The sequence below is a fragment of the Oncorhynchus masou genome, chromosome 8 (genome assembly GCF_036934945.1).
Source record: "Oncorhynchus masou masou isolate Uvic2021 chromosome 8, UVic_Omas_1.1, whole genome shotgun sequence".
Taxonomy (NCBI): domain Eukaryota; kingdom Metazoa; phylum Chordata; class Actinopteri; order Salmoniformes; family Salmonidae; genus Oncorhynchus; species Oncorhynchus masou.
Genome location: NC_088219.1, coordinates 14,379,860 through 14,402,546, shown reverse-complemented (window position 1 = coordinate 14,402,546; position 22,687 = coordinate 14,379,860). Strand labels below are relative to the sequence as shown.

The following is a 22,687-nucleotide window of genomic DNA, read 5'->3' as shown; positions in this document are numbered from 1 at the left end:
GACAGTGTGTAGGGCCCTGTGAGTGGGCATAGAGTCAGTATGTAGGGCCCTGTGAGTGGGCATAGAGACAGTGTGTAGGGCCCTGTGAGTGGGCATAGAGACAGTGTGTAGGGCCCTGTGAGTGGGCATAGAGACAGTGCAAATACTGAAATAACAGGTCAATAAAGATACAAGGTAAACTCGGTCCGTGTAGCTGTTTATCAGTTGTATTGATTGCTTGGGGATAGAAGCTGTTCAAGATCCTGTTGGTGTCAGTCTTGATGCACCGGTGTATGACATGTTGTTTCTGCAAAGGGAATAATGGCTTGTGTTAGGGAATGTGATGAAGCTGTCACAGTCTTGTACTTGGAAAGAAAATAGGCATCTAAATTTAGGTTGAGTGTTACTGAAGAGAAATCTCTGTAAAGATAGTAAGGTCTGATGGGAAGAACTAAAAAAAACGTATCCTGAAGGAACGCTCTCTAACAACTCTCTCTCTCTTTCTCTCTCATAATGTCTCCCCCTTCTCCCTCAATATCCTGTCCCTATCTCTCAATCTCCTTATAATATTTCTGTTTGTCTCCATTTTTCCTTAGCTGGGACCACGTATATCTTTGGGAGAGGAGGAGCCCTCATCACGTACATCTGGGCCCCTAATGAGAGGCCGAGCACCAGAGCTGACCGCCTAGCTGTGGGCTTCAGTACTCAACAGAAAGACGCCATCTTGGTCAGAGTGGAGAGCACCAGTGGACTGGGAGACTACCTGCAGCTGCACATAGTAAGGACAGGAAGGGGTGGGGGGGAGGGTACTGTGGGATAGGGTAAAGGATCAGGGATTAGGTCCCCTTTTCTATTGGGGTTGAGAACAAAGGTTTAGGATGAGCTCATAGGCTGACTGTACAGTATCCTGAAATGATCTTGCTGGAGATTTTGGAGGACTAATTGAGGTGCTTAGAAAGACTGTGTTAATTGATAAAAATGTCTCTCAATTTCCATAGAAAAGGACATATGGCAATTATTACTCATGATATCTATGATTAGTGCCAGGAATGTATGCACCATGTATCTGGATTAGCAGGAGAGAAACAATGCAAGTGTTTGCTCATTAAAATAGCAGGGGGCAGAGATTGTTATGGCAGTACATCCCACTGGCAAATGCTTCGTTGACCTCTAGCTCATTACTTGCAATTAGAGTTCCAGTAGAAAACGATGCAGTTAAACTGTTTCATCTGAATTCATTATTAATTCAATATTCACAGTGCTCGCATGCTATGTTACCCTAGCTGTTTAACACTAGGATAGCAGATGCTGAGCCCAACAGTAGCGTAGTGTGTGCTATTTTCTAAAGAAGCCTTTAAGTCAGATACACTACATGACCAAAAGTATGTGGACACCTGCTTGTCAAACATCTCATTCCAATATCATGGCCATTAATATGGAGTTGGTCACCCCTTTGCTGCTATAACAGCCTCCACTCTTCTGGGAAGGCTTTCCACTAGATGTTCCAATTCATCCCAAAGGTGTTCGATGGGGTTGAGGTCAGGGCTCTGTGCAGACCAGTCAAGTGCTTCCACACCAATCTCAACAAACCATTTCTGTATGGACCTCGATTTGTGCACAGTGGCATTGTCATGCTGAAACAGGAAAGGGCCTTCCCCAAACTGTTGACACAAAGTTGGAAGCACAGAATCGTCTAGAATGTCATTGTATGCTGTGGCGTTAAGATTGCCCGAACCATTAAAAATATCCCCAGACCATTATTCCTCCTCCACCAAACTTGACAGTTCGCACTATGCATTGGGACTGTCAGATGGTGAAACGTGATTCATCACTCCAGGGAACGCGTTTCAACTGCTCCTAGAGTCCAATGGCAGCGATACTTGGCAATGCTCATGGTGAATTTAGGCTTGTGTGCGGCTGCTCGGCCATGGAAACCCATTTCATGAAGCCCCCGACAAACAGTTATTGTGCTGACTTTGCTTCCAGAGGCAGTTTGGAACTCAGTAGGGACTGTTGCAACCGAGGACAGATGGTTTTAATACACTAACCGCTTCAGCACTCAGCGGTCCTGTTTAGTGAGCTTGTGTGGCCGTTGTTGCTCCTAGACGTTTCCACATCACAATAACCTCACTTATAGTTGACCAGGGCAGCTCTATCAGGGCATACATTTGACGAACTGACTTGTTGGAAAGGTGGCATCCTATGACGGTGCCACATTGAAAGTCCCTGAGCCCTTCAGTGAGGCCATGGCTGTGTGCTTCGATTTTATATACTTGTCAGCAAGGGGTGTGGCTGAAAAAGCTGAATCCACTCATTTGAAGGATTGTCCACATACTTGTGTATATATAGTGTATGTTATGTCCCTGTTTGAGTCCGAGCCCAAACACATCTGACCCAGATGGTGGTTAAAGGAGTAGCTTGTTCCCCAGGGGGAGTGTGTTTGTTTCTTCAACAACCCTGTTACAATTATACTGTATAAGGAACACGAGAAGCTACCTGGTGAGCTGACAACAAGGGAATCTACGGTTGATTTGAGAGTCAACGGCAGCATTGACACCATAGACTATAAACAGTATGTGTTAGGGAATCTGCTGTAAATAAATGAATTCACTCTTTTTGAAACAGCATGCGTATAGATCCTGGGTTGGTTTATTGATTATGACCCTCTTATTTTCATGGGTTGTTTATTTGTTACCAATAAAGAACCAGAGATGGGAGGGGTTAGAACTAGAGAGAGAAAGAGTAAACAGCCTTATAGATGACATTTTATGTCCAGGTTATTCAACAAAACTGCAAAAAAAATCAACTAATATTTATAGCTTCATTCTGAGGAAGAGGTGTAACATGTCAAATAAGGATTTATGCTTAGATCAAAGCTATGTCTAATATAGTATGATGGCATCTATTGCCACCGTAAAAATGTTGCTTCTCCTGTCATGGTTGTTGCTCCAGGAGAAGGTTTCTGCAGTAACTAAATTACCACCACCAACAACAACCTCTAATCCAATTGGTCATGAACGTGACAGCGTTCAGAAGGAGGTGCAGGAGCAGCACTGTGTTGAGCTAAGCTGTTGGCTTCAGGTTATCCACATCTCAGAGAGAGAGAGCAGTGGATGATAGAATGAATGCAAGTAACAGAATATATGATATGCAGCATGTCTTGTCTTTCGTCCTGCACTCAACTTGCTGCAGTTTAGGTGCCAGAGGCGGGTTTCTCCATTGTAAGCCATTAGTCACTAAGCCACGGAGTCTAGGGTTGGAACCACAGAGTCTTCAGGCAGGAGCTGCTCACTGATGGAGGGGTGTGTGTGTGTGTGTGTGTGTGTGTGTGTGTGTGTGTGTGTGTGTGTGTGTGTGTGTGTGTGTGTGTGTGTGTGTGTGTGTGTGTGTGTGTGTGTGTGTGTGTGTGTGTGTGTGTGTGTGTGTGCACCAGAGTGTGTTAGCGTGTGTGTGCCAGCACTGGTGTCTGGCAGACTGAGTGGAGGCCTCCTCTGAGTGTGTGTGATGAGTGTATTGATTATTCCCAGCACAGGGTTGGGTGATTAATTTGCTGACATAAAGTAGGCTTCGGTTAGTTACAGAGCAAAGAGTCTCCACCTGGTACCCCCCGGGCCCTGCCCCCCCTCTCTCTCTCTTTCTCTCTGAGGGCCTGTGGGATGAAGCAGCAGTTGGTCCCAGAAAGAGCCCTCTCTGTCAGGATGAGCATGATGGATGAAAGGAGTTTGACGGCCATTTAGGCGTGATGAGAACTTCCTGCTGAAAAGCTGATAGAAAAAATGTGTACCTGTTTCAATACCTGTCAAATATACTATGGCAAGCTACCCTAAAACATTGCATCTGCAAATGGAAGGACTTTATTTGTAAAAATTTAGAGGGTAATAAAGTGTCAAATTGAAATATGTATTGTTACCCCTGGATCTGAGGCATAATCCTCTTGCATGGAACAAAATGTGATGCTATGTATCCGTCTGGTGTGTGATGGAGCTGTTTAGCCGTTAGCAAGCAGGGGAGTCGCGACTGATTATTGGACATAGCAACATGTTCAAACAATCCCTTTTAACAAGAGATTTGCAGAAAAAAAGTGAAGTGACAAGCTAAAGGATCATTTTATTTCATCATTTGAGGAGAGATAGAGAAGCTTGGCTGATGAGAAGGTAAAGAGCTGGAACCCTTCCTAGAGTAATTAGCTGAACCCACCAGTCTGCTTGATTAATACTTACATGAAATTAGCCTCCCCCCCAGCTGTGGCCCATTATGCTACTTAGTTAGCATGCAGTGATAAAGGCTAGTGCTTTGGATTCATTCGTAAATAATAGCATTGGGAAATTGCATTGTCTGCTGTGCTGTATATAAAATGTTGAAGGATTGTACATTCTTGGTATCCATGGATGAGAGCATGTCATGCACACAAGTTGGTTCACCATGTTGCACTAACCTTGGCCCACCTTCCCCATGTTGCACTAACCTTGGCCCACCTTCCCCATGTTGCACTAACCTTGGCCCACCTTCCCCATGTTGCACTAACCTTGGCCCACCTTCCCCATGTTGCACTAACCTTGGCCCACCTTCCCCATGTTGCACTAACCTTGGCCCACCTTCCCCATGTTGCACTAACCTTGGCCCACCTTCCCCATGCCCTACTGAGCCTGACCTCTCTTCATGTGCTTCAAAAGATGGTGCTTACTCAGGCCATTTAGCAATGGAAAAAAATTAAACTTATTGGGTGGCTCTCCCATTGACAAAAATGCAATAGCTGCTGGGTGTGGTCTACCTAGTTCATTGACTGTATATCAACCAGAAAAAATGAGGGTGTGTGATGTCTCGCTTCCTCTTCCGTCTCTGGTGCTTCCTTCTGCACAGGCAACAGCCAGCACTCTGTATGTACCCTGAGTCATCTGCCCTGTCCATGGTGCTGAATTGCCTACACTGGCTGAGTCATGTTCAAGGCTGGATTAATGCAGGGGCTTACCTGAATGCCTTCCTAATATTGAGTTGCACCCCCCTTTGCCCTCACAACAGCCTCAATTCATCAGGGCATGGACACAACAAGGTGTCGAAAGTGTTCCACAGGGATGCTGGCCCATGTCGACTCCAATGCTTCCCACAGTTGTGTCAAGTTGGCTGGATGTCCTTTGGGTGGTGGACCATTCTTGATACACACGGGAAACCTTTGAGTGTGAAAACCCAGCAGCGTTGCAGCTCTTGACACAAACCTGTGAAGTGGATTTAACAAGTGAGCTTTCACCTGGATTCACCTGGTCAGTTTATGTCGTGGAAAGAGCAGGTGCCCTTAGTGTTTTGTATACTCAGTGTATATATATATATTATTTTATTACTGCAACCGCCAACCACAGGAAGATCCAGGAGCTCGCTCTCAATGAGTGTAGACAGCCTGCTGCTGCTCTACTAGTTGTCAGATGGGGGAAGGAGAGGTGGGGGGGGGGGGTCCTGCCTTGATTGATTAATACAAAAATAAAAATAAACATAATAATTTATACATTTGACTGATCAAGTGTGCGAGTCAGGGGCTAGGCCCAAGAGGCAAAAAGGCAAAAAAGCAAAAAACATTGTCAAATAATTCTTATTATTTTGTATAACTTTTTGCCTCTTGGGCCTCCTATTATTATTTTATCAATGTTCAATTTATCAATGTTCAAAATACACCAGAAAGCATCATTTTGACCACAATGGATATATAGTTTCTAAAAATAACTGTGGATAAAAAGTTATCACAATCGCATACAGGTAACTGCCAAAATAAAGGAAACTCCAATATGGAGTCTTAAATGGGTGTTTGGCCACCCGAGCTGCCAGAACAGCGTCAATAATCCTTGGCATAGATCCTACAAGTGGACTTAAACCATGTCAGGAAAAATGCACCGTGACATATTATTTGTTTCTATCATTTACTCAAGTGTTTGCTTTATTTTGTCAGTTACCAGTTGCTAGCATGCTCGCCAAATAAACAGCTTGTTGCATTGTGGTCTCATGACTTTACATTCATTAATCTGAGTACTGTTATTTATTTAATCCACAATCTATGTTTAATTGTTACCCAATTAAATTAATAATTTAACAATTACCACATTAGGTTTTGGGGCACCATGGAAGAAGTTTTTTAAAGGGTTACCTTGAATCAAATACTCATTCTGAACTCTGAACAATCGTAACCTTCTTGGATCTTACATGAGAAAAGGGACCCTAGTGGACTGACATGGTATGATGGGAGGGGGTGGGTGGGGCTTCATTCATTGTTTATCTTGGGCGGAACCAAACCTTCTCTGAAAGTTGTTGGCCTTCCAGCTGTATGGCTCTGATTGTCCGTCTTCTACTCTTGTTCACTCTGGAAGATAACCAGCCATGTCAAGGGTTCCCACTGGTGATGAACGTAGTAGGATAGTCTCACTTAAATTCGCTTTCCTTGATATCTGACTTAAAACAGCTATTCAGCTGTACCAGTGATTGTTTGAGATGAGCTTCTCTCCTCTTCCTCCTCTTGTTGGTATTCAGGATTCGGACCACAATGGACATGAGCTGCAGCTCTTCGTCTCTATGGTCTAAATGAAGGTAAGTTTATTACTTCACCTCGTGTTGAGGTTCAGAGTTCCAACCATTTAAAACACGTAGCTCTCGCCTGGTCTGATGTTAATTTCATCACCAAGCCTTTATGCACTGTTGGTCAAATGGGGCATTCATTGATGCTGACAAGCTGTCTGACCTCACTCGGGGTGTGGCTACTTAATGTGCAAAGGATCTCAAAAACTATTATTTCATTAGAAAACTAAAATCACATTTCTATCTTAACACAAATACTTTCATCATTATTCATATTTTATGCAAAACATTTTTATTTCACCTTTATTTAACCAGGTAGGCTAGTTGAGACCAAGTTCTCATTTACAACTGCGACCTGACCAAGATAAAGCACAGCAGTTTGACACATACAACAACACAGTGTTACACATGGAATACAGTCAATAATACAGTAGAAAAAAAATCTATATACAGTGAGTGCAAATGAGGTAAGATAAGCGAGGTAAGGAAATAAATAGGTCATGGTAGGGAAGTAATTACAGTATAGCAATTAGACACTGGAATTGTAGATGTGCAGAAGATTAATGTGCAAGTAGAGATACTGGGATGCAAAGAAGCAAGATAAATAAATAAATACAGTATGCGGATGAGGTAGTTGGATGGGCTGTTTACAGATGAGCTATGTACAGGTGTAGTGATCTGAGAGCTGCTCTGACAGCTGGTGCTTAAAGCTAGAGGGAGATATAAGACTCCAGCTTCATTGATTTTTGCAGTTCCTTCCAGTCATTGGCAGCAGAGAACTGGAAGGAAAGGCGGCCAAAGGAGGAATTCGCTTTGTGAGATATACCTGCTGGAGGGCGTGCTACGTGTGGATGCTGCTATGGTGACCAGTGAGCTGAGATAAGGCGGGGCTTTACCTAGCAGAGACTTAGCAGATGACCTGGAGCCAGTGGATTTGGCGACGAGTATGAACCGATGGCCAGCCACCGAGAGTGTACAAGTTGCAGTGGTGGGTAATATATGGAGAGTTGGTGACAAAACAGATGACACTGTGGTAAACTGCATCCAATTTGTTGAGTAGAGTGTTTTTTAGACTATTTTATAGGTGACCGCTGAAGTCGAGGATCGGTAGGATAGTCAGTTTTACGAGGGTATGTTTGGCAGCATGAGTGCAATCATTTGAGAAACACAGGCTGTTGAGTCTGCCAAGAAGAATGTGGTGATTGACAGAGTCGAAAGCCTTGGCCAGGTCGACAAGTACGGCTGCACAGTAATGTCTCTTATCGATGGCGGTAGGAAGGCACGGTGGGATTCGAAATGGTCGGTAACCTGTTTGTTGACTTGGCTTTCGAAGACCTTAGAAAGGCAGGGTAGGATAGATATAGGTCTGTAGCAATTTGGGTGTAGAGTGTCTCCCCCTTTGAAGAGGGGGATGACCGCGGCAGCTTTCCAATCTTTGGGAAGGTTTTGCAGTTCTTTAAAGGACATCAACTATCTGGATTTGGGTGAAGGAGAAATGGGGAGGCTTGGGCGAGTTGCTGTGGGGAGTGCAGGGCTGTTGACAGGGTAGGGGTATCCAGGTGGAAAGCATGGCCAGCTGTAGAAAAATTCTTATTGAAATTCTCAATTATCGCGGATTTATCGGTGTTGACAGTGTTTCCTAGCCTCAGTGGAGTGGGCAGCTGGGAGGAGGTGCTCTTATTCTCCATGGACTTTACAGTGTCCCAGAACATTTTTTAGTTTGTGCTACAGGATGCAAATTTCTGCTTGAAAAAGCTAGCCATAGCTTTCCTAACTGCCTGTGTATATTTGTTCCTGACTTCCCTGAAAGGTTGCATATCATGGGGGCTATTCGGTGCTAATGCAGAACGCCACAGGATATTTCTGTGCTGGTCAAGGGCAGTCAGGTCTGGAGAGAACCAAGGGCTATATCTGTTCCCGCTTCTACATTTTTTGAAAGGGGCATGCTTATTTAAGATGGTGAGGAGGGCACTTTTAATGAATTACCAGGCATCCTCTACTGACGGAATGAGGTCAATATCCTTCCAGGATTCCCGGGCCATGTCGATTATGAAGGCCTGCTCGCTGAAGTGTTTTAGTGAGCATCTGATAGTGATGTGGAGTGGTCGTTTGACTGCAGACCCATTACGGATGCAGGCAATGAGGCAGTGATTGCTGAGATCTTGGTTGAAAACAGCAGAGGTGTATTTGGAGGGCAAGTTGGTTGGGATGATATCTATCAGGGTGCCCGTGTTTACGGATTTGGGGTTGTACCTGGTGGGTTCATTGATCATTTGTGAGAGATTGAGGGCATCAAGCTTAGATTGTAGGAGGGACAATCATGTCCCAGTTTTGGTCACCTAGCACTACTAGCTCTGAAGATAGATGAGGGGCAATCAGCTCACATATGGTGTCCAGGGCACAGCTGGGGGCAGAGGGTGGTCTATAGCAAGCGGCAACAGTGAGAGACTTGTTTCTGGAAAGGTGGATTTTTAAAAGTAGAAGCTCAAATTGTTTGGGTACAGACCTGGATAGTAAGACAGAACTCTGCAGGCTATCTCTGCAGTAGATTGCAACACCGCCCCCTTTGGCAGTTCTATCTTGTCAGAAAATGTTATAGTTAGGAATGGAAATTTCAGGGTTTTTGGTGGTCTTCCTCAGCCAGGATTCAGACACGGCTAGGACATCCGGGTTGGCTGAGTGTGCTAGGGCAGTGAATAAAACAAACTTAGAGAGGAGGCTTCTAATGTTAACATGCATGAAACCAAGGCTTTTACGGTTACAGAAGTCAGCAAATGATAGCGCCTGGGGAATGGGAGTGGAGTTAGGCACTACAGGGCCTGGATTAACCTCCACATCACCAGAGGAACAGAGGAGGAGGAGGATAAGGGTACGGCTAAAGGCTAAAATAACTGGCCGTCTAGTCCGTTCAGGACAGAGAGTAAAAGGAGCAGATTTCTGGGCACGGTAGAATATATTCAAGGCATAATGTACAGACAAAGGTATGGTAGGATGTGGATACAGTGAGGGTAAACCTGTGCATAGAGTGACGATGAAAGAGATATTGTCCCTAGAAGTATCATTTAAACCAGGTGATGTCACCGCATGTGTGGTAGGTGGAACTAAAGTGTTAAATAAGTCATATTGAGCAGGGCTAGAGCCTCTACAGTGAAATAAGGCAATACATACTAACCAAAACAGCAATGGACAAGGAATTATTGACGTTAGTGAGAGGCATGCGTAGCTGAGTGATCATAGGAGTCCAGTGTGTGGCTTTAGGCAGCTAGTGGGCCCGGGCTAGCAAGCTAACAGAAGGGCCTTGGAGGGACGTCGCGACGGAAGAAAGTCTGTTGTGGCCCCCTTGTGCTATTACATCGGCAGACGGATCAGCAGGGCTCCGTGTGGTAAACCAGGCCAATTGGCAGAATATATTTTGTGGCAAAGAATTTGTCCGATGAAAACTTGACAGATAAAGGGGGTATCCTTTCCAAGTTACAGTATTGGGTCCATACAGTTTTTAATAACATCACAAAATTAAAAACAATATTACATTTGTTTTCCATAATTCCCAACGGACCACTTCCCCCATTGTTGTGTTAGAAATATTGTTCTATTATCACTTTTTGGACTTGAGAGTTTTGGGCAAAAGTGTCTATGCACAAAGACATTCCTTTGGTTGATACGAAAGAGCAAGATAGAGTCTCCCTCTCTTGTAATTTACGACCGGTTGTGAATGGTCGACCATCCAGCAGCTCCCCATCTTCCCTCTGTGGGAGAGAGAGAGGCCTGGTTACTGTCCCCTCCCCGCCGGTCTGATCTGACCCATTCTGATCCTCACAGGACAGTCATGACAGTGTCCATAGGGGACTGAATGGGAACTGCCTATGTATTATATTTCTATGGTTGGTTGCAGCTGTCTTTTGCCTTTTGCAAATTTCAAAATACAATCGTGGGAAAAACGGTTAGGACATCTACTGTGTGCATGACACAAGTAATTTTTCCAACAATTGTTTACAAACAGATTATTTCACTTATAATTCACTGTATCACAATTCCAGTGGGTCAGAAGTTTACATACACTAAGTTGACTGTGCCTTTAAACAGCTTGTAAATTTCCAGAAAATGATGTCATGACTTTCGAAGCTTCTGATAGGCTAATTGACATCAGTTGAGTCAATTGGAGGTGTACCTGTGGATGTATTTCAAGGGCTACCTTCAAAAACTGCCTTTTGCTTGGCATCATGGGAAAATCAAAAGAAATCAGCCAAGATCTCAGAAAAAATTGTAGACCTCCACAAGTCTGGTTCATCCTTGGGAGCAATTTACAAACGTCTGAAGGTACCATGTTCATCTGTACAAACAATAGTACGCAAGTTTAAACACCATGGGACCACGCAGCCGTCATACCGCTCAGGAAGGAGACGCGTTCTGTCTCCTAGAGATGAACGTACTTTGGTGTGAAAAGTGCAAATCAATCTCTGAACAACAGCAAAGGACATTGTGAAGATGCTGGAGGATACAGTTACATAAGTATCTATATTCACAGTAAAACGAGTCCTATATCGACATAACCTGAAAGGCCACTCAAAAAGGAAGAAGCCACTGCTCCAAAACCGCCATAAAAAAGCCAGACTACGGTTTGCAACTGCACATGGGGACAAAGATTGTACTTTTTGGAGAAATGTCCTCTGGTCTGATGAAACAAAAAATATAATTGTTTGGTCATAATGACCATTATTATATTTGGAGGGAAAAGGGGGATGCTTGCAAGCTGAAGAACACCATCCCAACCATGAAGCACGGGGGTGGCAGCATCATGTTTTGGGATGCTTTGCTGCAGGAGGGACCGGTTCACTTCACAAAATAGATGGCATCATGAGGGAGGAAAATTCTGTGGATATATTGAATCAACATCTCAAGACATCAGTCAGGAAGTTAAAGCTTGGTCGCAAATGGGTCTTACAAATGGACAATGACCCCAAGCATACTTCCGAAGTTGTGGCAAAATAACTTAAGGACAACAAATTCAGGGTATTGGAGTGGCCATCACAAAGCCCTGACCTCAATCCTATAGAAAATTTGTGGGCAGAACTGAAGAAGCGTGTGCGAGCAAGAAGGCCTACAAACCTGACCTAGTTACACAAGCTCTGTCAGGAGGAATGGGCCAAAATTCACCCAACTTATTGTGGGAAGCTTGTGGAAGGCTACCCGAAACGTTTGACCCAAGTTAAACTATTTAAAGGCAATGCTACCAAATACTAATTGAGTGTATGTAAACTTCTGACCCACTGGGAATGTGATGAAAGAAATACAAGTTTAAATGTATCATTCTCTCTACTATTATTCTGACATTTCACATTCTTAAAATAAAGTGATGATCCTAACTGACCTAAGACAGGGAATTTTTACTAAGATTAAATGTCAGGAATTGTGAAAAACTGAGTTTAAATGCATTTGGCTCAGATGTATGTAAACTTCCGACTTCAACTGTATATATATCCTCCTAATATTATACAATATGTGTGTCACTTCATTGGCCTCGGGTATTGTTTGTTCGAATTCAAGACAAGATTGATCTCAGTTTGTCAGTGTTAGACGAGACACTCCTTTCGATCATTTATGTGATGTTAAAAAAGATTCAACTAATGTCTTCTATCATCTAAATGCTGTAGAATTTCATGAAATGCATTTTTAAAAGGCCAAATTTGTTCTGGACCCAGTTAACAAATGTTCTCCATGTGTGGAAATTCTAAAAATGCCTCTGCTCAACTGTTGCCTTTGCCACATCGCAAATGTTATTATGGTTTTATTATAAAGGGTATTTTTCTTCAACAGTAAATTGAAGAGGGAGTGGGGGAAGGGGCTATGATTTCTATATCCGGCCCTGGTTGTGTTAACGCTGTCCATGGTGCTGGATGAACTAAATGCTGGCTGAGCTGTGAGTGCTGTATCTCTTTGTTTTTTTCTGAGTTGTCAGTTGTTGTATATGGTCAACACAATTTACCTGAAAAGAGGATTAGTGGAACTTCAAACAGGCCTCTCGGCCATGTGCGAGTTCCATATAAACTTACTAGTGAGGCAGATTGGTGAATGCAGGGTGCTGTTTCAACACTGAGCCTCCTGTCCATATCTGACTGTTTCTGCTCCTATGTCTGTGACTGGTGAGCAGCTGCCAGCAGCAGTGTCCCTCCTCTGGGAAATCAGCTTTTTAGCAGTGTGTTTCCCCAGGACAAATGTGATTAAAATCAAAGGGGGATCTGTGACAAGGCGGTGCATGGTGTAATAACCACACCTGTTCTTGAAAGATGGGGCTCCTTCCATAAGGGAAGGCTTGCTCTTTTATTCTGTTACAACACTTGATTGTCCAGTTATGCTACCTTTATTGAGTGCAGTTTGATTGTGTTATCCTGGAGTGACAGTCATTGTCGCCTGTTGTTATTCAAGAGATTTGATTTGCGGATCTCCACTATTTTAAATTCTCATCCCTCATTTATGTTTTCCTTCCTTAATTCACATTTTGAAATCCCATTATATTCTTTCTCGCCTCTAAAATTGGTCGAAACTAGACTGCTTATGTTGCTAAGATGCACGTTGCTGAAAGATGAGACACACAACACTACCAAAATAGACCCATTTCCTGATGTTCTATTGACACTAATTGTATGGCCTGTTTCTGTGCAATTGGACCTTTTAGCTTTTCCTCGCCGTCTGCTGCATACTCTCCTAATTGCTCTCTGGAGGGTGGGTCTCTTACCACCCATAACTTTCCATTTTCAACCGCACCACTGAATGGCCCTGTCTTTCTTTACATGCTCCATAGGATGCGTTAGCTGTGTATGCTTTGTGTTGGTTTCGAGAAGAGATGGAGACCCACACACTGTTGAAAATGAGGAAAAATACCAAAACTTTGTCTTAAATGAAAAAAAAGAGAGATGATTTATTGAGTCATCATGATGCCGGGAAAAGCAGATCAATATTGTGGGGGTTTCTGCTATGTTCAACAAGATATATGGATGTAAGTACACCTGTGGTTGCAATCTCTATTTCTGCTCTTCTACTCTTTTGAATGGAAATTCTATGTTTTTGTTTGTATGCGTTACCTGGCTTTAGAGTGCACCCTGCATTCCTTTGTGTCCTCAGAGCTCATGAAAATTAAAAAAGAATTTGAAAATAGATGCACTTTAGTCTTCGCACGTGGAATGTGGAAATAGCAATGCCTTAACCATGAGCTATTTCTTCTATCACATATCCATATCACCTTTCTCAGCTATCACATATCCATATCACCAGTCTCAGCTATCACATATCCATATCACCCGTCTCAGCTATCACATATCCATGTCGCCCGTCTCGGCTATCGCATATCCATGTCGCCCGTCTCGGCTATCGCATATCCATGTCGCCCGTCTCGCTATCGCATATCCATGCCCGTCTCGCTATCGCATATCCTCGCCCGTCTCGGCTATCGCATATCCATGTCGCCCGTCTCGGCTATCGCATATCCATGTCGCCCGTCTCGGCTATCGCATATCCATGTCGCCCGTCTCGGCTATCGCATATCCATGTCGCCCGTCTCGGCTATCGCATATCCATGTCGCCCGTCTCGCTATCGCATATCCATGTCGCATATCCATGTCTCGCTATCGCATATCCATGTCGCCCGTCTCAGCTATCACATATCCATGTCGCCCGTCTCGGCTATCACATATCCATGTCGCCCGTCTCGGCTATCACATATCCATATCACCCGTCTCAGCATTTCCATATGTGACTCACCACCTGGATTACTTGTTACATTGGATAGAATTAGAGACTCAGAGCTACAAAATGGTATATCATAAACTGCATTTGAGGAAACAATGGGAAAGTAAATCTGCTTGAAAGATGATCAACTTGTAAACTCACTTTTGAGAAAACTGTCTTTCAATGTTTTGGTCCTACTATAAGAGAGCCCTTCTTTGTCTACACCCATTCAGCATTGTTCACACCCATCTCTCACACCCATTGCCCCACCCATCTCTTTTAGGATTGATCTGTGCGTTCTGTACTAACTTCCCAGCTAATTCCAGACTTCTAAGAGAGAGAGAACAGCTCACTGAACATTACTCGCACTAGCAGAGCTGGTTAGGTTTTTACAGTATGTTATCCAGAGAGTTGGTTACTGCAACTGCACTGTCAGATTGTCTGTGTTTTGCATTCAGAACGCACACTGGACTCTCTGGCCAATAAGTAGTGTTGTTCCGAAAGCTCTGACCTCACAACGACAGTCAAGCACCCAAGCTAACTGGCTAAAATTGGCTAGCTACTTCCAGACACATAATGAGAGAACCCCCCACTCTGACCATTTTACTCCCTCTATCAGAGCTGGTTAGGCAGTTGTCATGTTATCCAGAGCGTTGGTGACTGTCACAGTGCTGCTGGCAACAATTGAATTACGCTTTGTTGCCACCGCTTACTGACACGGACATATTCAATGGGTGTTGAGCGTTCAAAAATGCATCAGTTATTCTGCGCTCTGGCACACTAAGACGAGAGTCTTTTGTTAAGAAATTGCACTAGATAGCTATTTAACAGTACACTAACTTGAAATGAAAATACTCAAAAATAGAGTGGAGTATTTTGTTAAGACATGTAGCTAGCTAGCTAGCTAGCTAAACAATGGACCATAATCACAACTCATGACGTTCCTCCCCTGCATTAATCTGCAGGTAGCTAACCAACCAGGTTCTATGGCTATAACTAGTCAAGGAAATGTGTCTGAAATACAAATAATAAGATCATACACATAATGTTAGCTAGCGACCCAGCCTTCTAACGTTAGCTAGGTAATAGTACACTTGAAATGAAACCACTTTCTGTCCAAATTAGAAATGTGTAATATCTGAAAATGTAGCTAGCTAGACTATTTTACCAGTATACATTATGGTTGGACGTGTCTCCTGTCCAATGCCATGCATGGCTGCCCTTGGTTTGATGTAATCCAGAGTTTTCTCCATCAACTGAGCTATCATACTCGAATTCCACTGATTTCAAAACTCAGTCCTCCAGAAAGTGGAGAGCATACACACAACATTAGCTAGCTCACAGTAAACTTTAACTTGACATTAGGTTTATGCAGTTTTACTACACTATAAAAAAAATTTAAAGCCAAGTTTGACATAATTACCTAGACAACTGACCAGCTCCAATAGACAGACACGTGCTATATGGCAGACCAATCCAAACTCATCTCTCAGCATGTCTAGCCCACTCATTATCTCAGCCAATCATGGCTAGCGGTGAAGGTTGCGCCCTTTTTCTGTTGCTAAACTAACTGGGCTTGTAATTTAACAATTGTATTCATATTTACAGATGGCATACAAGTTTGATATTAAGGCACATGGCAGTTCACATGTTCGAGAAGGTATTTCTGCCAAAAAACGCGTTTTGATTCCTCAAATATTTTTTGCGTTCAAACAGCTCTCCTGTGAAGTCGAGACTTGCGACATATGCCTAGTTTCCTGAATCGGGTCACATATCACCTGTCTCAGCTGTCAAATATCCATATCACCTATGTCAGCTATCTCTGTCTTTTATTTATATACACATCTATTTCCTGGTTCAAAGTGCACAGATACAGTCCCTTTAGAGTGGTGAGGAGAAAAGGTAAACAGCAGACTTTATTGTTCTCTAGGAAGGGATACCCTGTACCCTGCAGTCCAATCACAGAGCAGCCCTGATGTCACGTGTGGTTCTGAAGAGCAGGTTGTAACAGGACAGTGTCTTAGGGGAGCAGAGCCTTGGCAGAGAGGCCCTATGGGGTGGCATCAGACAGTCAGCATGTTTAGAGAGGCTGGCCTCTCCAGCTTATGTCACATAGATCCTTGTCTCACAGTGTTATCTCAGCAGGAACCTTGTAACCAAGTCATTATTCATTCATCGCTCTCCAACTTCTTACTCCTTTATTAATTGGAAAGAATAATAACATTTAGACCACCTGCCTCCCTTTGTATTCCAAAGTATTTGAAATGTTTAGTGTTTTGGCTTTTAATGAAACTGTGACTACTCTACTTTATCCTTTGAAACCTAAATTATTTTCCAGTCATTTAGTCCTGAGTAGAACCATCTTGTTTTTCGTTCCTTTCCACTGTTCCAACCAGCAAAATAAAGTTTGGAAATGGTTAGAACCCCTAAAAAGTTATGGTTTATAGCGTTCCATTCTGTTCCTTTTTAAACTTCTGAAATCAATTTAATTTTGTACATTTAGCTCAACATTCAATTACTTCACCAATCAGTGTCAATAGAACAACTTGGACAGACAAGTGTACGGCGAGAGATGCAACTGAAATTTTGAGAGTGCAAGAGAGAGTGGTGGAGGAGGCTTGGCTTGAAGCACTGGGCATCTTGTTATGACTTGCATCTGAATTGTGCCCACAGAATTACCCCTACGGAGGAGTGGCTTTTATGAAGAAACTTTAAATGTCTTTGAAATTCTGAGGGTTGGCTTATGTTGGACCAGAGCGAGCTAGCTACGTAGCTAACAAGCTTGTGTGTGCAGTGGCACCAGAATTTAAATAAAAACATGTCTTACCTTTTTGGAGTTAATAAATCCAATGGGAAATGTTATAACTATAGCATCCTTAACTAGCATTGAAAAAGTTAATCCTTTCTTCTGCAAATATATATCGCACCCTAATTTGTGAATCACGCTTGTAGCGTCAGTAGGCTACACCAATCTATGCTTTGAAAAGGGCAGGGACAGGTTACCTACACATGCACACTGGCTCTCCACGGGCACTTTGTTGCATCTTTTTCAAACCCTGTTTAAAACTGGCCCAAATGTTACGACAAGGCCATAGGCCATCTGCACTGTGTGTGCCATGGAACTGAAGAGTAGATGGATGTGGGTACAGGCAGCTGCACCCAGACAGAGTGGTTCGGTCAGTGCGTCTGTATGTTCCAAACGGTGGGAAGCCAGATGCCTGGGAAATACCCCCACAATGTTCTTGTCACAACAGCAGGGTCGGAGGCTAACAATGGCCTCTCCTGACAGAACCTGTCGGACCTTGTTATTACCAAAGCATATGCAGACAGGAGAATCTGAACAAAACTGACCATGAAAGACCTAGTCTTAATTCACCAGAACAAGGAAAAATGCTGCCCTAAGTTAGCTGTCAAGCAGGTGTTGTGGAGCATGTTTACTGGGTGGTGCTATTGAACCAGCAGAGCGAGAGAGAGAGAACAGGCATGTTGTAAGTGATCAGATGGGCCTGTTCAAATCCTTTCCTGATTTATGACTGTCCTGCCCAGAGAGTAGGGGCTAGGTGGGCTGACTTAGGTCCAGAGAGCCCCATGGCTGCTTTATGAATTCTACATGGCATGCCCCAAGGGGAATGAGAATTTAACCGTGGGCGAGACTACAGAATAACAATGCTGTGCACAGGGGATTGTCAAAGAGGGAATAAGAAAAGGTGACTTTCAAGCGCCTCAATAAACCAAATAAGACAATGTTGCTAAGGGGGGGTTCAACATTCTGCTAATCCACCCAAATCCTGTCTGATGTTTAACGGCTCTTTTTGGTACATGCTTACTGTACTATTCCAGGGAAATATTACTGCTGAAATATCTCTTATGTCTCAGCATGGTTGTTTCTCTAATGTTTATTTAATTGTACATTTATTTAATTAAGCAGAGAGTCACCATTGAGACCAGGGTCTCTTTTCATGTAGAATGACTCGTTTAAAACCAAAGCTAGTTAAATGGTTTTGAGTTATCATTTATTCATTTCCAATATGCAGACCTTCATTTAGGATTGTACCCCATTGTCAGGTATTGGTTTACTCTGTATCCTGTACATATGACATATTAAGCTTGGTTTTGACTTGTACTGGAACTCCTATCCATCTCAAGACGTTTTCTGAGTCTTCACTGTGGCAATTATAATATTGTATAATGTATATGGTATGTGAGTGCATTTGCATGTGAGGGTTGCTTGGAAGACTTACATCTAAGAGGTTTATCTCTCTGTTCACTCATCTGAATGTGATTATCCAGCTGTCAGGAGGGAGGAGCAGTTGTGTCCCCGGCTAGCTGCAGCCCTCAGCTCCTGAGGCCATGGGAAACTCAAGTCACTGCAATATTCACAATGACCACAATTTGAAGAGACCACAGGCCTTTTTCTTTGCCTTGCAGCAGCCCACCAATGTGCTGGGACTGGTAGGAAGGCACTGTACCTCCAGATTAGACCAGAGAGTTCCCCTGGCTGTTGGAAATGCATCAGGAGGCTGGGTTCATATATCCTCCCGCTCCTCTTTCTAAGAACACGGCATGGTCCTGTAACGGTTTTCTTGAGGTGAAGGAGAGGTGGACCAAAACGCAGCGTGGTGGTTATTCATGGTTCTTTAATATAGATACTATACATGAATAAACTAACAAAACAAGAAATGTGAAAAAAACAAAACAGCCCTATCTGGTGCAAACACAAAGACAGGAACAATCACCCACAAACACACAATGAAACCCAGGCTACCTAAGTATGATTCTCAATCAGAGACAACTAATGACACCTGCCTCTGATTGAGAACCATACTAGGCCGAAACATAGAAATACCCAAATCATAGAAAAACAAACATAGACTGCCCACCCCAACTCACGCCCTGACTATACTAAATAATGACAAAACAAAGGAAATAAAGGTCAGCACGTGACAGGTCCAGTCTACAGTACTTTGATGGGATGGGGGTGTGGAGTGCAGTGTGCAACATGATGCTCACATCACATATGTGATCAACCAGCTTGATTCTGTCTTATGTAGCAACATATAAAATTGTGTTTTTTTTTACATTGGACTCAGAGCTAGAAATGGTATATCACACACTACAGTTGAGGAACAATGGGAAAGATAAACACCCATTCAGAAAATGGCCTTTGAATGTTTTTAAACCCAGCTCTTCTTTGTCTACACCCATTCAGCCCCACCCATCTCTTTAAGGATTCACATGAGGCCATCTACTAAACAACCAAAGATTTCAAGACTAAATTCTGGTTTATACTACGTCTATTGACAGTTGTCACAGTGACATCATGAACATTCTATTGTCGCCCGACATCAAACTTGTCGTTGTCGTTAAGAAAAAGTTTAAACACAAAAACTACAGGCTGCATGACATCAGCAGCCTGGTGATGCAAAATAGCATAACTGGTGTATTTTAACACAGTTTAAAAATGATTTTATTACATGTCAATCTAGCAAACCAGGCAACTAAAAGCAACTTTCTAATCAATGTTTTGGGTCGTTTCTAGATTGTTAGCTAAATAGCTAATGTTAAGTTCGCTGGATAGCCAGTTCAAATAATGACCATATCATATAGCTGACAACATCTTCACTTTAGCTAATTTGTCTTATTTATTACAAGAAAATAAATTCACAACAAGATAATTATTTACAAGTTAATGGCGAACCAATTACAGAAGTTGTGAGTCTGACGAAATAAAAGCAGGGCATTCTACCAGAAAATGTTAGAACTTGGACACTGTCTCGTTGGCCTAACAATATATCCTAATTTGACTTTGGTGTAGGTCATGTTCTTCACATTACCGTCTCTGGTAAATACATACTATATCAAATCAAATCAAAGTTGATTTGTCACATGCACAGGATACAGAATTGTGTAATGAAATGGTTACTTGCAGAGAGTATTTTGTTTAGACATGTAACTAGCTAGCTAAACAATGAGCCATAACTCCCAACTCATAACCTTACTATCCTGCATGAATCTGCAGGTAGCTAACCAACCATGTTCAATGTTAGCTAGCTATCTATCATTAGGCTGTAACTAGAAAAGCAAATGGCTCTGAGATACGAATAATATTACTACACAGATCATACACGTAACGTTGGCTAGTGATCCGACCAGCTAATGTTAATTAGCTAGCTAACAGTACACTTTAACTTGAAATGAAAATAACTTTCTGACTAAATTAGAAACGTATAATATCTGAAAATGTTGGACTGGACTATCTTAACGTATATATGGATGGACGCTTCTCCCTCTCTGTCACGGATGCCATGGTTGCCTTAGTTTGAAGATGTAATCCAGAGACAGGTATTTTATACAACAGCCTTCTGTGTGTTCTTTTTTCGACTCCCTCTGCATATTTGCAATCAAATGGCAGAATTTTCTCCATCTCCTTAGTAATCATACTTTCAAAACTCGGTCCTCCAGAAGGTGGAGAACAACACTTTTTCAGTTCCACTACGTGATATATTTCAAAAAAGCAGCGTGAGAAAAGATTACCTACACATACTGAGTAGTTCATGTTATAGACAGAAGCTACATGGCAGCATCTCTCAGCATGTCCAACCCATCCATTATATCAGCCAATCATGGCTAGCGGGAAGGTTCCTGTCCTTTTCCGTGGCTAAACCAACTTGGCTTGTAATTTAACAATTGTATTCATATTTACAGATGGCATACACGTTTGTGTCAAACACATTTTGATACAAATAAAAAGTTAACGTTCAAATGCCTCTCCTGTGAAGTAGTGATTCTCCACATAATCCTAGTTTCCTGAAACAAGTCACATATTAAGACGTAGTCCCTCCTACGCTCACACAAACACACTAAAGACAGGAACACGCTAACATTGCTATGATCCTCTAAATGTACCACCCACACACTGCTGGGGGGGGGTCACTGTCAGGGACAGAGGTGTGGGCGAAGGAAACGGTTTCTACAGTGAGACTCTGACTGTCAATCAACCGTAGTGGGGGTTTCTGCTCAACAGAACAAGATCCAGGGCTCTCCTCCTTGGGTGGTTACGTGAGCACACATCGACAGCTCAACATGTCCCCTTTGCTGTTATTCTTAGCTGTTTTCATGTTCCCCAGACACAATGATAAATAACACGGTGCCTACATTTTAAATAGTTGCAAAGTTGCAGTCCCCCCCGCCACACCTGACATGTGAACTAAAGTGTGCTGGGAGCAGGCTGAACACACAGGTGTTAGCAACAGCATGGCACATTAGAGGAACAGAACGCAGGTAGTGGTGAGGACACTGAGCAGCTGGGCCAGTGACCGTGGCCATGGCCTAAGAGTGGGAGACACCCTGAGCCTGTGCTTTACTCACAGCGTACAGGGGCATGCCTTTGACTGGTACAGGCAAGCTATTTTGAGGCGCCGCAGGGGTGAACCGGAGGGCAGTAAATAATCGTGAAGAACATGTCCTCTCCTTTCTGCCCTCCCATGCAGCCTATACACACCCCACAGGCAGCCGGAGGAAGTAACTCTGATCTGTGTTGGAGGTTCCAGCTGTGAGAGAAGATGCGGTGAGAGGGATGGGTCAGGTCAGCCCCAGCCCTAGCCTCCAGCCCCCACCATCCAGCCCAGGTCCCTGCTGCACAAGGGGAAATGTCACCCTGAATCTCCAAAAAAAGAACTGATGGGGTCATTGAACATCACACAAAGGGGATCTTTCCGCATGAGAAATGTATGGTGCTCAGGAGGAGCTCTTCTTGTCAGGCAACACTGGGCTTTGGTTCCTTTCCCCCACTGCTCTGTGGGTTCAGGAAGAATCACAGTGCTTAATGTGAGGAATGCAGATTGAGGAGCTTGCTCTTGACCCCTAACTGAACTGCTATCTCCAGGGAAATCTCCATTAAACTGTTGGGGGTTACCAAGGGGAGAAGGCAGAGGAGCAAGAGGACACTGGGTGGTATAGGTGGTGGCTGTGGTGGGGTCACCCAAAGGTTCTGTCAGTTCACAACACTAATGTGATGGAGTGGCACTGGTTGTGATTGATTTTACCTTTATAACACGTTGTGAAAATCCCATACATTGTTAATTAAAAAGAAAAGTAATCAAATAACTAGACAATATTTTAACTAGATAACAGATAACTGATAACAGGTAACCATCATCACACTACAGGTTATTACATAGTATCATCCTCTAGCTGTTTTCTGATTTCTCCTGGGACTCAGACTGAAGTGGTTGAGGTGAGATGGCCCATATTCTCTCATCATCGGTGACTGACACCTCTTGACAGTTTTCCCCCTGTCAGATGTCTATACTGATGGATCAACCCCTTATCATGCCTGATGGTTTCTGATCTGCTCATCAAATGGTCACGTGGGATCAATTCCCAAGTCATGGAGACAAGATAACACTTACCATATTACTGACAGTACCAA

General features: G+C 43.2%; 1 protein-coding gene across 1 annotated transcript in view; it reads left to right on the top strand.

The window, feature by feature from the left end:
- The window catches only part of LOC135543760 (neurexin-2-like), a 267,499-nt gene that overhangs the window by 200,089 nt on the left and 44,723 nt on the right, over positions 1-22,687 (top strand). Inside the window, exon 13 of the mRNA XM_064971111.1 lies at positions 576-757. Within this exon, the coding sequence (XP_064827183.1) occupies positions 576-757 (182 nt within the window). The remainder of the gene's footprint in view (positions 1-575; positions 758-22,687) is intronic.